The sequence below is a fragment of the Rhinolophus ferrumequinum genome, chromosome 17 (genome assembly GCF_004115265.2).
Source record: "Rhinolophus ferrumequinum isolate MPI-CBG mRhiFer1 chromosome 17, mRhiFer1_v1.p, whole genome shotgun sequence".
NCBI lineage: Eukaryota > Metazoa > Chordata > Mammalia > Chiroptera > Rhinolophidae > Rhinolophus > Rhinolophus ferrumequinum.
Window position 1 is genome coordinate 56,321,674 of NC_046300.1, and position 12,974 is coordinate 56,334,647.

General features: G+C 42.5%; 1 protein-coding gene across 3 annotated transcripts in view; it reads left to right on the top strand.

Moving 5' to 3' along the window:
* PTPRG (protein tyrosine phosphatase receptor type G) overlaps window positions 1-12,974 on the top strand; it is a 685,327-nt gene that overhangs the window by 557,046 nt on the left and 115,307 nt on the right. For all 3 annotated transcript variants that reach the window (XM_033132046.1, XM_033132048.1, XM_033132047.1), the window contains exon 8: window positions 1,988-2,180. In XM_033132046.1, the coding sequence (XP_032987937.1) occupies window positions 1,988-2,180 (193 nt within the window). The remainder of the gene's footprint in view (window positions 1-1,987; window positions 2,181-12,974) is intronic.

Sequence of the window (12,974 nt, forward strand, 5' to 3'; positions counted from 1 at the left end):
AAACCTTCTCTCATTTTTGGGTGAATTCAGTTTGGATTTTGGTAGTCGTATCAAGTGAATATACCGTGCTAAGTTGAGGTGATTTTTCTTTTCAGCACCTCCAATTACCATCACTTGAATGGGTCACATTTAGACAGAGTAAACCATCCAATTTTAGCAATGTTTTCTGCTTCTATTGCCTTTCCCCCTTTACTATATAGACGGAACATCAGAAGGAAGAAAGATAAAGGGCATATTCTGAATAGCAACAATATGAGTTGTTAGAAGAAAAGCTATGTGAATAGTAGAGAATTAGAGTAACACAGGCTACTTTTGGTTTCAAAAGGCTGGTTGAGAGACCATCTAGTTCTATGTTGATGAACAATTAGAAAAAATGTCATAGTTCACTATCACTTTACATGTGCAGGAAAATTGGAGGACAGGTGGATTGATAGCTGAATCCATATACTTAAATGATTTTTCTTGGCTGAATTAATCACTGTGTATTTTATTTATGTATTCATTGCTTTCCAACGCAAAAAAGTGCGAGTTTCAGGACTGGAAACAGGTCATTTTCTGCCTCATTCTCTGAGGCTGTTTGAAAAACACTAGGGTTAGTTCCAGGCTTCAAAATGACCGTCCAGACTTACCTAGTATTACCCAGGTAGTAATTCTCTTGTTTCTTTCCTTCAGTGGTGTTAGCTGCTTCTGGTCCTGCAGCCTAGGGCGGCCTCTCAGTGCCTGCTGGGGAAGCATCTGTCTACCACCTTTCTTTCCACCTTGTCATTGTCTCCTGCAGTAGCCTTCTGATTGGGTGTTGGAGACGCCAGATGGGCCACAAAGAGTTCATTCAGCTTCTCGCTACTTCATTCCATTTTCTTATCCCACATCAAGGAGTTAGTATTTTTGGTGGCTGGGAATTTTAGATTACGGTCTATTTCTTTGGGAACAAGAATAATTTTGTGATCCCCTGAGAACAAACCTCTGCCGCCCAGCCCCCACTCCTTGCCTCTTCTATTATGTAATAGAATGACCTGTTTTCATGATCAGGATGTTGGGGCGAAGGGGAATCCTTTTTGATAATAAAAATATGACCCCGGCATTCTGAATGTTTTTTCTTTGTGTTTCCATGAAAGTTTGGTCAGCAGCCTTGGGGAAAATGTTTTTTAATAATAATGATAGCCGCTAATCTTTACTAAGGACTTACTAGATGCTAAGTGATTTATATCAATTTTAAACTTTTCTACAACCTGATAAAATTGGTACTAATATTAAATGCTTCACAGATGAGGAAACTTTAATTATAGAAAGCTTGAGTAGTTGGACTATGATTACCCATCTGGTAAATATTGACCTTGGGCCGTTTAACTTGCAAGCTATGCTTTTAGCAACTGCTGAACTGGATCCCTAGTATGTAAGAAAATACTTAGTAGGACTTAAATCACTAATATTTATTGAGCTCTTATGAACCAGGAACTGTTTTTTAAGCACTGCATATGGATTGTCTCATTAAATGCTGACACAAAGATGCTATTGAAATGATCGCATTTCACTGAGGAAATTTCGAGGCTCCGAGAAGTTAAACAACTTTGTCAGGGTCACAGAGTGGTTGAACCATGGAGCTAGAATTTCACCCAAGCAATCTGTGGTTCCAGAATCTACTTTCACCGTGACTCTGTGTTCCTTCCCATAGTAGTCAAGTAAAGGTCTTGCGGGAAGTGGGTGGAGGGGGCACTGAGGAAAGACTGGACTCTGTCTGAGACTCAAACTAGAAGAGTTCTTTACACCCTCAAGTGAAGTGTTTTCCTGTTTAGTTTGCAGGACTGAAACCTCAGACAGATAAGCCCCATGGTAGTGATTCTGGCAGGCAGTCTGTGTCCTGCCAGGTTTGTCACACCTGGCATTGGCACTTCCTGCCATTTGGTGTTCTTGACACCCCCACCCGCTTTGGACCACATAGCTTTTCTAATTGATGTTCTTTTTTTCTTCCCTCTCATTCTCTGTTCAGCTCGAGGCTTTTTATTCTATCTTCACCACGGAGCAGCAAGACCACGTCAAGTCAGTGGAGTATCTGAGAAATAATTTTCGACCACAGCAGGGTCTGAATGACAGGGTGGTGTCCAAATCCGCCGTCCGAGACGCCTGGAACCATGACATGACAGACTTCTTAGAAAACCCCCTGGGGACGGAAGCCTCGAAAGGTATATGTGGATTAAGTGCCCTTGCCCTGAGGAAGATTCCTTGTCATAAATTACTTTAATTTAAAAGGAGTTTCGAAACTAGCCAAAAATTAGAACTCGGTGTCAAGAGCATATGTTTGTCTCCTAAAAGAGACTGTTCGGATGATAAGTAGAAGCAGTTGTGGGAATAACTTCAGTTAAACAGATATGTTCAGAATTGCCCTTTTGACTAGTATTATGTCAGTCATTCTCTGTGATTCTTTACCTTGTAACATTAATACGAGGTCGTCCATAGCTAAAGAAAGCTCTTGGGTGTCTTACTTCTCACCTGTTCCCCTGTTGAGATCAGGTGTTTGTCTCTGAGCTCAGACATCAAGACCTTGGACTTGCTCCCAAGACTCTAGTCTGCTGCATTCTTACTGAGATCCACACCCGGCATGGCCTTTTAAAACTATTATTTAATGGTTTAATTCCCCTATCTGATAAACATAAATTCAGGCATCTTAATCTTTTCCATTTCTACTTTCTCATGTGAAGTGAACGTGACCCAGGAAACTAGAAAGTCTGATCCTACCCTGGCACCCCTCGTTTCAAGCTCTGTGATTTGTCATAATTGTGGCTTAGAACTTGGGAAACATTTAGAGGAATGAGACTGATCTAAGTCCTACTACTTGGAAGGGAGAGGGAATAAGAAGGCATTTTCTTAAAGTGTTGAAGAGATGGATCTTTTCCAAGTCAGTGCTCTCCTTCGAAATTGTGGACTTGGGTAATATGGGAAGAGCTGCGTCATTTATCAACACTACACTAACACGTGCTCTTTGTAGTGGAGTGAGTTATATGGGGAGGTTTCATTTCAAGAGTGCCCCAACCCCAGTAAAAGCGGCCAGATTACTGGCATGTGACCTTTGTAGGAATGGGACAATGAGCTTAACAAATAACTGCACTTTTATGATAAGAGGGAGCCCATTTCCCGGGCTCACGTATCTGAAAAAGAACTAAAAGAAGAAGAAGGGAATTTTAAGAATGTGATCGTTTCCTTCCTGTCTGTGTGATTTTGTTTGAGGATGGTGAGGAGAAGCTGGCCTGGCCAGGTTCCGTAAAGACCATGTGAGATTCAAGTAATTTGGGGCTGACATTCTGTCCAAGATATTATTTGTCAGCTTGTAACAATAGGAGAGTTAGGTACACAAACCTCTAAAATAGCTTAGGTTGGGCTGGCATCGAAAAACTTCACTTGGGCTAATTTTTTTGAAACCAAACTAAAAATAAAACAACAGAGCTCAAAAGCTTTCTCCCAAGGGAATTTGCTAGAGAAAAAGGGGGCTCTTAGGGGCGGACTATTTTATGAGAGGTGAATATAGAGGGTGAGGAAAGTACCTCGCAGACGGGCTAACGATCTGCTCGTTCAGAATTGCTGAGGTTGCAACAGAAAGTTCTTTTCCTAAAAAGCAGGCTGAGGATACAGCTTGTAAAGAGAATGTGTGGCCCTTCACAACCAAGGATTTCGTAATGATAATGGTTTCCATTGCATTGAATCGTCAAAAAGTGGGCAAGAGCGTCGCCTGAAAGGGCTTTCTCTGAATTTGAGCCAGCCCTGGATCCATCCTTAACTATAAGGAGTCAGTTCTTCACTCTAAAGTTCTGTTGCAATTATCCTAGTGTCCGTTGCTGACTCCTAAGGTGTACGAATATTAAAATGTTTTGTGATCTTTCTAGAGGCAGAAACATGTAGGTGCAGTCCTATTTTTTTTTAAACACAGTATTGGAGTATAACATACAGAAAAGTACATACATAAAACAGACACAAATTGAGGCACTTCCACACACAGAAGACACACACTTGACAAACACTCAGATCAAGAAGCTGACATCGGCTAGATGGGCGGGGGGTGGGGGGCGGGTGAAGGGATTGAAGGGCAGTCGGTGACCACAGGATGACCACGGGGTTTGAAAATTAATCTGGGGAACGTAATTTAGCGGTTACCAGAGGGTAAAGGGGTTGGGGGTGGGTGATGAGGGTAAGGGGGATCAAATATACGGTGATGGAAAGAGAACTGACTCTGGGTGGTGAACACACAATGTAATTTATAGATGATGTGATATAGAATTGCACACCTGAAATCTATGTAATTTTAATAACAATTGTCACCCCAATAAATTTAAATAAAAAAAGATGTAATTATAAAGAAGAGAAGGTTAAAAAAAAAAAAAAAAAAGAAGCTGACATCGGCTTCCGAGGAGCACCTCCCTCTCCCCATTTCTAGTCACCGTCTGTTCCCAAGGGTAACCGCGACCATGAGTTACGAGTTAGCTTTGCCTGCTGGGCAGTTTCATATACACAGACTCACCCAAGATGTCCTTTTTTCATATCTTGCTTTTTTTGCTCTCTCCTGGTTTTGAGAGTCATCTACGCTGTCGCAGGTAGTTGTAGTTTGTGCTTTCTGATTGCTAAATTCATTGTGTGACTGTACCTGAATTTATTTATCCATTTCAACATACACGAATGTATGGATTATTTCCACATTTGGGTAACTGTGAAAATTCTTTAACATGCCTTTTAATGAGCATATGGACACATCTCTATAGCCTGTGCACCCAGGAGTAAAAAGACTCTAGCCCAGCGTACACATGCATGTGTACATTTGGTTAGACACTGCTAAACAGTCTCCCAGAGTGATCATTTGTACATACTACTTTACACTTCTGCCAGCAGTGTACGAAAGTTCCTATTTTTTTAACACCATATTAAGGCATAATTTACATACCATAAAATTCAGCTATTTTAAATGTACAATTCAATAATTTTTAATAAATGTATAGTTTTACAACCATCACCACAATCCAGTTTTAGAATATTTTCATCACCCCAGAAAGAACCTTCATGCCCATTTGCAGCCAATTCTTTCTCCTGTCCTCTACTCCAGCCAACCTGTGATCTATTTTTATCTTTCACTGTGTTGGGACTTTAAGTTTTATCCATATTATTGTATGTATCAGTAGCTCACTCCTTTTCATTGCTGAATTGTATTTCTGTTTTATTTTTTTCATAACAGCTTTATTGAGATTTAATTCACATACCATAAAGTTCCTTCTTTTAAAGTATATACTGCAGTGGCTTTTAGTATATTCACAAAATTGTGCAGTCATCACTACCATATACTTTCAAAACATTTTTATCACCTCCTCAAAAGAAACTCCATACCAGTTAGTAGCCAGGCTCTCCTGTTGTCCTTCCTCTTCTTTCTCCTGCCCCCCCATTCCCCAGCTGTAGGCAACCATTAATGTGATTTCTATCTTTATGGACATGCATATTCTGGATATTTCATATAAGTGGAGTCATGCAATATATGGCTTTTTGTCTCTGGCTTCTTTCACTTAGCATTACATTTTCAGGGTTCATCCATATTCAAGCATGTATCAGAATGTCATTCCATTTTATGACCAAATAATATACCATTGTATGGATATACCACATTTTGTTTATCCATTTATCAGTTGCTATACATTTGAGATTTTTCCACTTTTTGCCTGTTATGAATAATGCTGCTATGAACATACTCATATTCATATTCATTCATATTCAAGTTTTTGTGTGAACATAGTGTTTTCAGTTCTCCTGGATATAAACCTCGGAGCAGAATTGTTGAGTCATATGGTAACTGTGCGTATACAGTTTTGAAGAACTACCACCTGTTTTCCAAAACAACTGTACCAGTTTACATTCCCATCAGCCAGGTAGGAGGAGTCTGACTTCTCCACATCCTCACCAACACTTGTTATACATCTTTTTTATTTTAGCCCTCCTGGTAGATGTGAAGTAGTGTCTCTCGGGGGTTTTGACATGCACGTCCCTGATGACTAATGATGTCCCTGTTTGTTTTCAAATGCACATGCCACGGAACCCATGGTCCCCCATGACCAAATGCTCCTCCTTTTTGTCCCCGAGAAAACGCAGGTAGTTCCAGGGCGCTAGAGGCCAAAAGCCACTGGTGCTGGCAATCATCACTCAGCCTGGAGGGCTTAGATTACGTACTTTGCAGATCTAACTAATAGAGGGCCGATACAGGAAGTGTTCCTTTCTCTTCAGTCTTCTGCAAAAAAAAAAGGAAGAACCGATCCTGTCTGATTGGCATTCTCTCTGATCACGATTGGAAGCTTTCAGGACCTAGGAGAGCTATGATATTGAGCATGGAGCTACGCATTCATAGGGCTATTGTCACAGAAGAAAGAAAAATAAATTAAGTACCTAGAACAGAAGTCAGTAACCTTCTTTAATTATCCGATAGTGGCTTATATCGCCTCTGTTGCAACTCTTAGCGCTGCCACGGTAGCATTCAGGCAGCCAAAGATAATATACAGAGGGTGCCCAAAAAATGTGAACACATTTTAAGAAAGGAAACAACTGTATTAAAATTGTAATAATATATTCCGATAACAAAAGATAAATACAAGTCATGTTTGACTTCTACAATTACACATTGCTACTGTAATTCAACTTCAAAAAGTAATACATAGATATCATCTCTTAAAATATGTATACAGTTTTTTGGCACCCCCGGTATACATGCCTGGATGTAGAAATAAAAAAACTTAGATTTACAAAAATAGGAGACAGGCTGCCTTTGACCTGAGCACCATAGTTTACTGACCCCTGCTCCAATGGATGGCTTGAACGAAGATGGAACTTAATCTTAGGTTTGCTTTAAGGTAAATACTTTCTGTCTTAAAGATGGTAGTGGCAGTGACAGTGAAAATGTCTGTTGGATGGTTCTGTTCTTCCATTCCACTCCAAGACCCACGGACGAATCAGAGGTTTGGTAACTTGGTAACCAGCCACTTACCATTTCACCTTCACACCTGCTCATCGTTCCCACCAGCGTTGTAAGCAGGGCCTCGGTGGACGGCATACAGCACCTACGTCCCTCACCCCCCGGCTGCGATCATTAACTAGTGTTCACAGAGCAGCACGGCGGGGGATGCCTGAGTTAATGCGCCCCCATCCTGCCCTCTGTCAGGATGATTGGATGTACTGGAATAGAGAAAACAGAGTCAAGCCTTTCAGTGCCAAGAACGAGACGCGTGGCCATGTGAGACACCAGAAAGGGGGGGATGGCATCTTGTATTGTTGCCGAAGAAGGACTTATAATGGATGTCACCCATAAAACGTGTAAAGCTTTAGTTCCAGTAAATGGAAACAGTATTTAGGCTTGGTGGGTTGTTCAGGGGACATCCAGTTCACCAGTCTGCCCTTTGTCGGTAAATAACTTGGACAGACTTGAGAATTTAATGGGCTGTCATTTCAGTTATTCTGCAACACATCCCGGCATGGAAGAGCATTTGGCGATTAAGTGCTGAATGCTGTCTATTGTGAAGACTTTTGGAGCAGCGAATGCAGAAAAATAACTTTCCTTCCAACAACATGAAACATATGGTTTATTAATTTAACGAAACCTGTTCAAATCACAGTGGAATCAAAACCACTTGAACTGATAATTTGATTTGATGGCTTAAAGTGACACTGTATAATGTAATGAAAGCAAAGGAAACGGAGAGGACACTGGGCTGTCCCTGTACCCTCCAGTGTTCTAAGCCGGTGCTGTATTTTTTGGAAAATGGTCTTTGCTTCTGCTGATGGAGGGATCCCTTTTTTAGCCACATTTTCAATTCCTGTTTTGGTTAAAAGCAGTTTTTAAGGACATATACCACTGTGTGAGAATGACTAAGTAGCCTATTTTAAATCAGCATACGTTGAGAAAGAGCATTACATTTTCCACCCAAATTAGCAAACAAAGAAGTAAATCCATGATTGCTTTTTAAGAGTTTGACATTGAAATCTTGGTTTACTGCTATTTTTGGAGAAAACATTAATGTTGTTCTATTTTCAGTTTAATCATTTCCACTCACCAGATTAATGAGCTTGAGTTATTTTATCTTATTAAAGTAAGCTCTGATCTGAGCACTTAATTCTTTTGTAGGCAACTTTCTTCCCAGAAACTCTTCCAGAAAGTTACCTTGTTACTTCCAGAAACTTTTAGCTCAGAAAAGTACTAGAGGAAGCACATTTTTAATGCAGCCCCCATGGAGTGTTTTTAACCTCCTTCTTTAAAAAAGAATTATCATTTAGCTATTACTTTTTTAACCTTGGGAGTGATTAAGAAAGAAGGCAAAAAGTAGGGCTGTTTTAAAACTCTCCAAATTTCTGGGTTCCTCATACTTTTGAAGGTCATGCCAAACATTTTTACATGCTCAGACATCCCATGATTACTATAATTTTATATGAATATTTAAAGAGTTAGTGTAAGTTGCCTTTGAGTGGTTGGCATAAAGTTCATATTTCCTAGACACTTCGTGTAGCATTAACTACATTGGCTTCATATTTTGTATCCAGTGAATTCCTTTTCATCTGTCAGACAGCTTCATCTGCCATTAAACAATCCTTGACTCTCTAGGAGCTGTGCCTGAAGCACCTATGGTTAAAAAGGTGACGGAAGGGTTTTTGTGTACCAGATGCTATGCTAGCCGCCTCTGTTTGGTATGTTTTTCTTTAATCCTCAAAAACAACCTCTGTCAGGATTCACTTTCCATTTTTCAAATATTTGTTGAGCATCAACTATGAACAAGTTCTGGGCACTAGAGATAAAGGGCTGGAACAAGGGAGAAGAGTTCCTTATCGTGAGCTTACATTTTTGTGGGGAGAAAGATAAACAAGTCAACCAATCACAGAGTGTCAGCGTTCTTCAGAGATCAGTTTGGGTAGTGTGCTAAGAGTGGTACCGTAGAAGCAGTGGGGAAGAGATCTGTGCCCTGGATAGATCAGGAGTGGCGATAAGGACGGAGCCCTGAAAAGTACTTAGAGGAAGAGGTCATTTGCAGAGGCCCTGAGGCATGGAGAGGTGGGCCAGGGTGAAGTCTGGGAAAGACTTTTCTTGTTAAGGAGTTAAGATTGTAATCTTAGAGCAGTGGGAAGACTTGGAAGGGTCTGAAGCAGGGATATAGAATGATCTGAACAGGTTTTAAACCCATCACTGTTATGTGAAGAATATTTGCCGAGGACCTGGGGTGGAATATGCAAGAGCAGCAGGAGGCGGATGGAAATATTCCAGGCAGTAAGCCAGTGGTTGGATGCCTGTTCTCCTGGAGTAGGTAGAAGTGATCCTTAGGGATGGATTTTGGAATAGAGCCTCTGAGATTGACTCACAGTTTGGATGGAGGTTGATGGGGTGTGCAAAGAGAGCAATGCAGTGTTGTTTCCCTTTAACAGATGAGGGTCTGAGACTCAGAGAGAGCAAGTGATCACCCAGAGCCTTCATCCAGGAAGTGATAAAGCTGAGATAGAAACCGAGATCCTCTTATATCCAAATGCAGCATTCTTTCTGTTTTCAAAGGGACTGCCAGCTTCCAATGAATCCACAAGTGTGGTCTCTCTGTTTTAGATGTCATCAGGCCGCTTGAAGAACACAGTTTATTACTCCTTCCCTAAAGGAAGGAGCTTTACAACTAAATACACTTACGGGGATAGGGTAGAGATGGGGTTTATCTTCTCAGAAGGAATCAGTCTTTATTTGCTTGGCTTGCTCTGACCAGGTTATATTGGGTGCTTGAGGCACAGGCTGCTGAGGCCTTGGTCACAGGGTCAGTCCCTGCGAGACCAGTCCACCCACTTGATCTGGACAGTGGGGTCTTATGCATCCTTGAATCAATAGACCCTAACACAGTACCCAGCACATAGTAGGTGTGCAGTCATTGTGCATTGAATGAATGAATGAATGAGACGGTATGAGGCACTGAGTAAGAATATAGATTTTGGAGTCAAGCACACCTGGACTCAAATTCCAGGTCCACCATTTATTTACTACTCCATGTTCGTACTCTAGTTAATAACCTAAGTCTTGCTTTCCTTGTCTGTGAAATGGAGATAATAATTACAGCTCCCTCTTTGGCTTGTGGCCCTTTAAATGAGACAGCAGAGGGGACATACACTGCAAAGGCTGGAACATGGAAAGTACTCTGCACATAAGAAAGTTCTCTGCGATGTCCCACCTCTGTGCCTAAGCGACTCCTCCTCAGCCTAAATAGCTCGGCTCTAGGGTCCTTTCCCCAGGGAGGTTTCCAGACGGCCTTGGCCCATTTGTGTCAAAACACCAGTATTTTTCTCCTGTAGCACAGTTGAAATTGCACATTCATGTGATTTTTTTCTTCTTCTTCTTCTTCTGACATCTAACTCTCAAATTAGCTCCATGAGAGGTAAGGCTGTCTTCTTTTTCTTTTTTGTTGGAGACAGAGTGAGTGCAATGTTCACTGTTAGTTCCTCAGTAAATATTAGACTGGCTGGCTGGATGGACGGACTAAACTGACCCACACGTGCCACATGGCCAGCAGTGAAAAGATTCTTGTCACAAGAGATGACACAGTTGGGGCATTTATGATCTAGCCCAGGCTGCGTGCTCTTATGGGCGTAGGAGTAGGACTCTGCGTCAATCTCCGTACCTGAAATCAGAGAGGCTACTAGGATTTGGAAAGCCGTCCTTCACTTTGACCATAAGCCACTCAGACGGAAGCATTCATCTCAAAAAGACCATGGAGCGAGGGCTTTTCTCTCCATGCCAGGGAACAGCCACTCTAGCACACCTGAAAGTAGAGAATGGAGGCACTGAAAGTGGCAAGTGCTAGTGTCAGGATGCTCCCAGGAAGAACTGCTTTATGGCTAGGGAGCGTTCAACTAATATTTTTAACAGACGCCACGGGCCGTCTACTGTCTTCATAGTATAAATATTCCCTAATTACTCAGTCCTCTCTGTCTCCAGGCAGGTTAGGCAGAGTGTGATCCTCAAGGCCGACTTAGCCACCCTCCTACGGCTTCAGCTTTTCTTTACTCTCTAGAAAAACCTTCCTTGACATTGCATTTATTTGTGTGGGCACCACGGTGCTTGCGAACAACAATCTGGATATTAATCAAGGCCAACAGCATCCTTCTTCCCAGAGCGACACACGTCCCCTTTCTCTCGCTAACTGGCATTCACAGCCCATGAAGCATGAGCTTCTGAGATGTGTGCGTGCATCTCCTTGGAGTCACAGGACGAGTATAGCTGGGAGACAGACTATTCATCTCCCCCGTTCTTCCCGCTGATTAGTCCACAAACACACATGCTAGTTAAAGTTGTTTTTCTTCAGGTACATGAACTCGGAGAGAACCTTAGCTTTCTCATAGCATAAGAAACAGTCTCACCTCCTCAGCCCCTGAGGCCTGAGATTCAGAGAGTATCTGTAAAGGCACTGAATTGGGAGCTCGTGTTGAGTCTTCTCGAGTCCTCTTTTCCTCTTCTCAGCATAGCTAGTGGTCGTCGTGGTAACTGGCTTCACTCCTGGGCCCTCTCTGGACTGGTTTTATGATTCCAAAGCATTGGCTTGGACCCAAAGGAGTATCTTGGCTGTCCCGTTTCAACTCTCTGCCTGTGTTGAGAAGGTACTCTCTACGTCTGACACTAAATGCTAACAGGTATTATATGTCAAGTGCACGGCGCCCTGTGGCTCCTATGCTTGTGAGTAGCACCAGCAAAGGCTTCCCAGAAGGAAGGAATCTTCTCAGAGAAGAGTATACTGACCATTTAAAACAGGTGGTTTTCACCAGCCAGCCAGAAGCCCAAGCTCCTCGGGCTTATACCAGAGGCAACCAAGAGGCCAAGGTCTCTCAGTCCCTCCCTAGTGCTGCCTAGGTGATTCCCCACTGAGTGCTGCCTTTTCAGAGCCTGGTCTCTCCATGCAAGTGGAGGCCACCTGTTCTCTTGGGTCCTCTTGACCAAGCCCAAGAGTTGCTTGAGGCCAGTCCCCAGGTATGGGAGACCCTGGAACCATCCCTAACCAAATGACTGGTTGGTGCAGAGCCACATCTGGAGGGGTCAAACCAAGGTTGGAATCTAAACAATGGAGCTCATGCTGAGGTCCCCGGAACCAGAACTAGTAAGAGAGGTAGGTGACAAAGCTAGCTAGGTGAATATTGAGCAAGAACCAGGACACTCCTTCTAAATATAGTAGGTACCAAGCTTTAGTGACACCTAATTCTAAGAGAAAAATCATTTTAAGGACCAAACTGAAACAAATGAGGGCACCCTGACCTATTGTATCATAATCATGTAGAGTCGATGATGTAAATTAAACCTGGCTAAGCCCATCCGTGTGGGTCACTAGATGATCATGTGACATGGCCATAGGGATTATTTAAGAGACAACATATGGGATCTTAGATCTTGGATGGTGTTTAGATAACAGTCTCAAATTGCAGTCTCAACTACAGGACTCTAAGTGACCGTGGAGTTTCTTCATAATAAACAGGGCTGTAAGATCACCTCAGTGGTGGGAAATAGGAGGAAACCCAGCTCCAGTACCAGGGTTCTGGGCAGTTGCCCACCCTAAATCTGCACCCTGGTCTCTGCTACAGACTCTCAGTTGGAACCGAGATTAGAGCAAGGCAGTGGTAGAAGGTAGAAGAAGTTAAAAGGTACCACATGGAAAGGATACTGTGTTCAGTGAAACAGGGAGAGGTCTACTTGGCCCTTTTGGCAGGAAATCACGGCATCTTAAAGTTGAAATAGAGGGAAGGTCCCTAGGGTCCGTGGAATCCAGCCTTCCACCCAGTGTTCAAGAAGTAGCTGTTGTCAAGTGGGGCCAGGAAGATGCATCATTCTGAACTTTGCCACCTCCCTTAGCTCTGAGCCGAACAATGCTTTTTCCTGCACAGGACATGGACACCTCCCTTGGCCTTTCTCAGAGGAAGAGGGATATTACGTAGACAAAAAGACTTTAAGGAGGGAGGAGAGG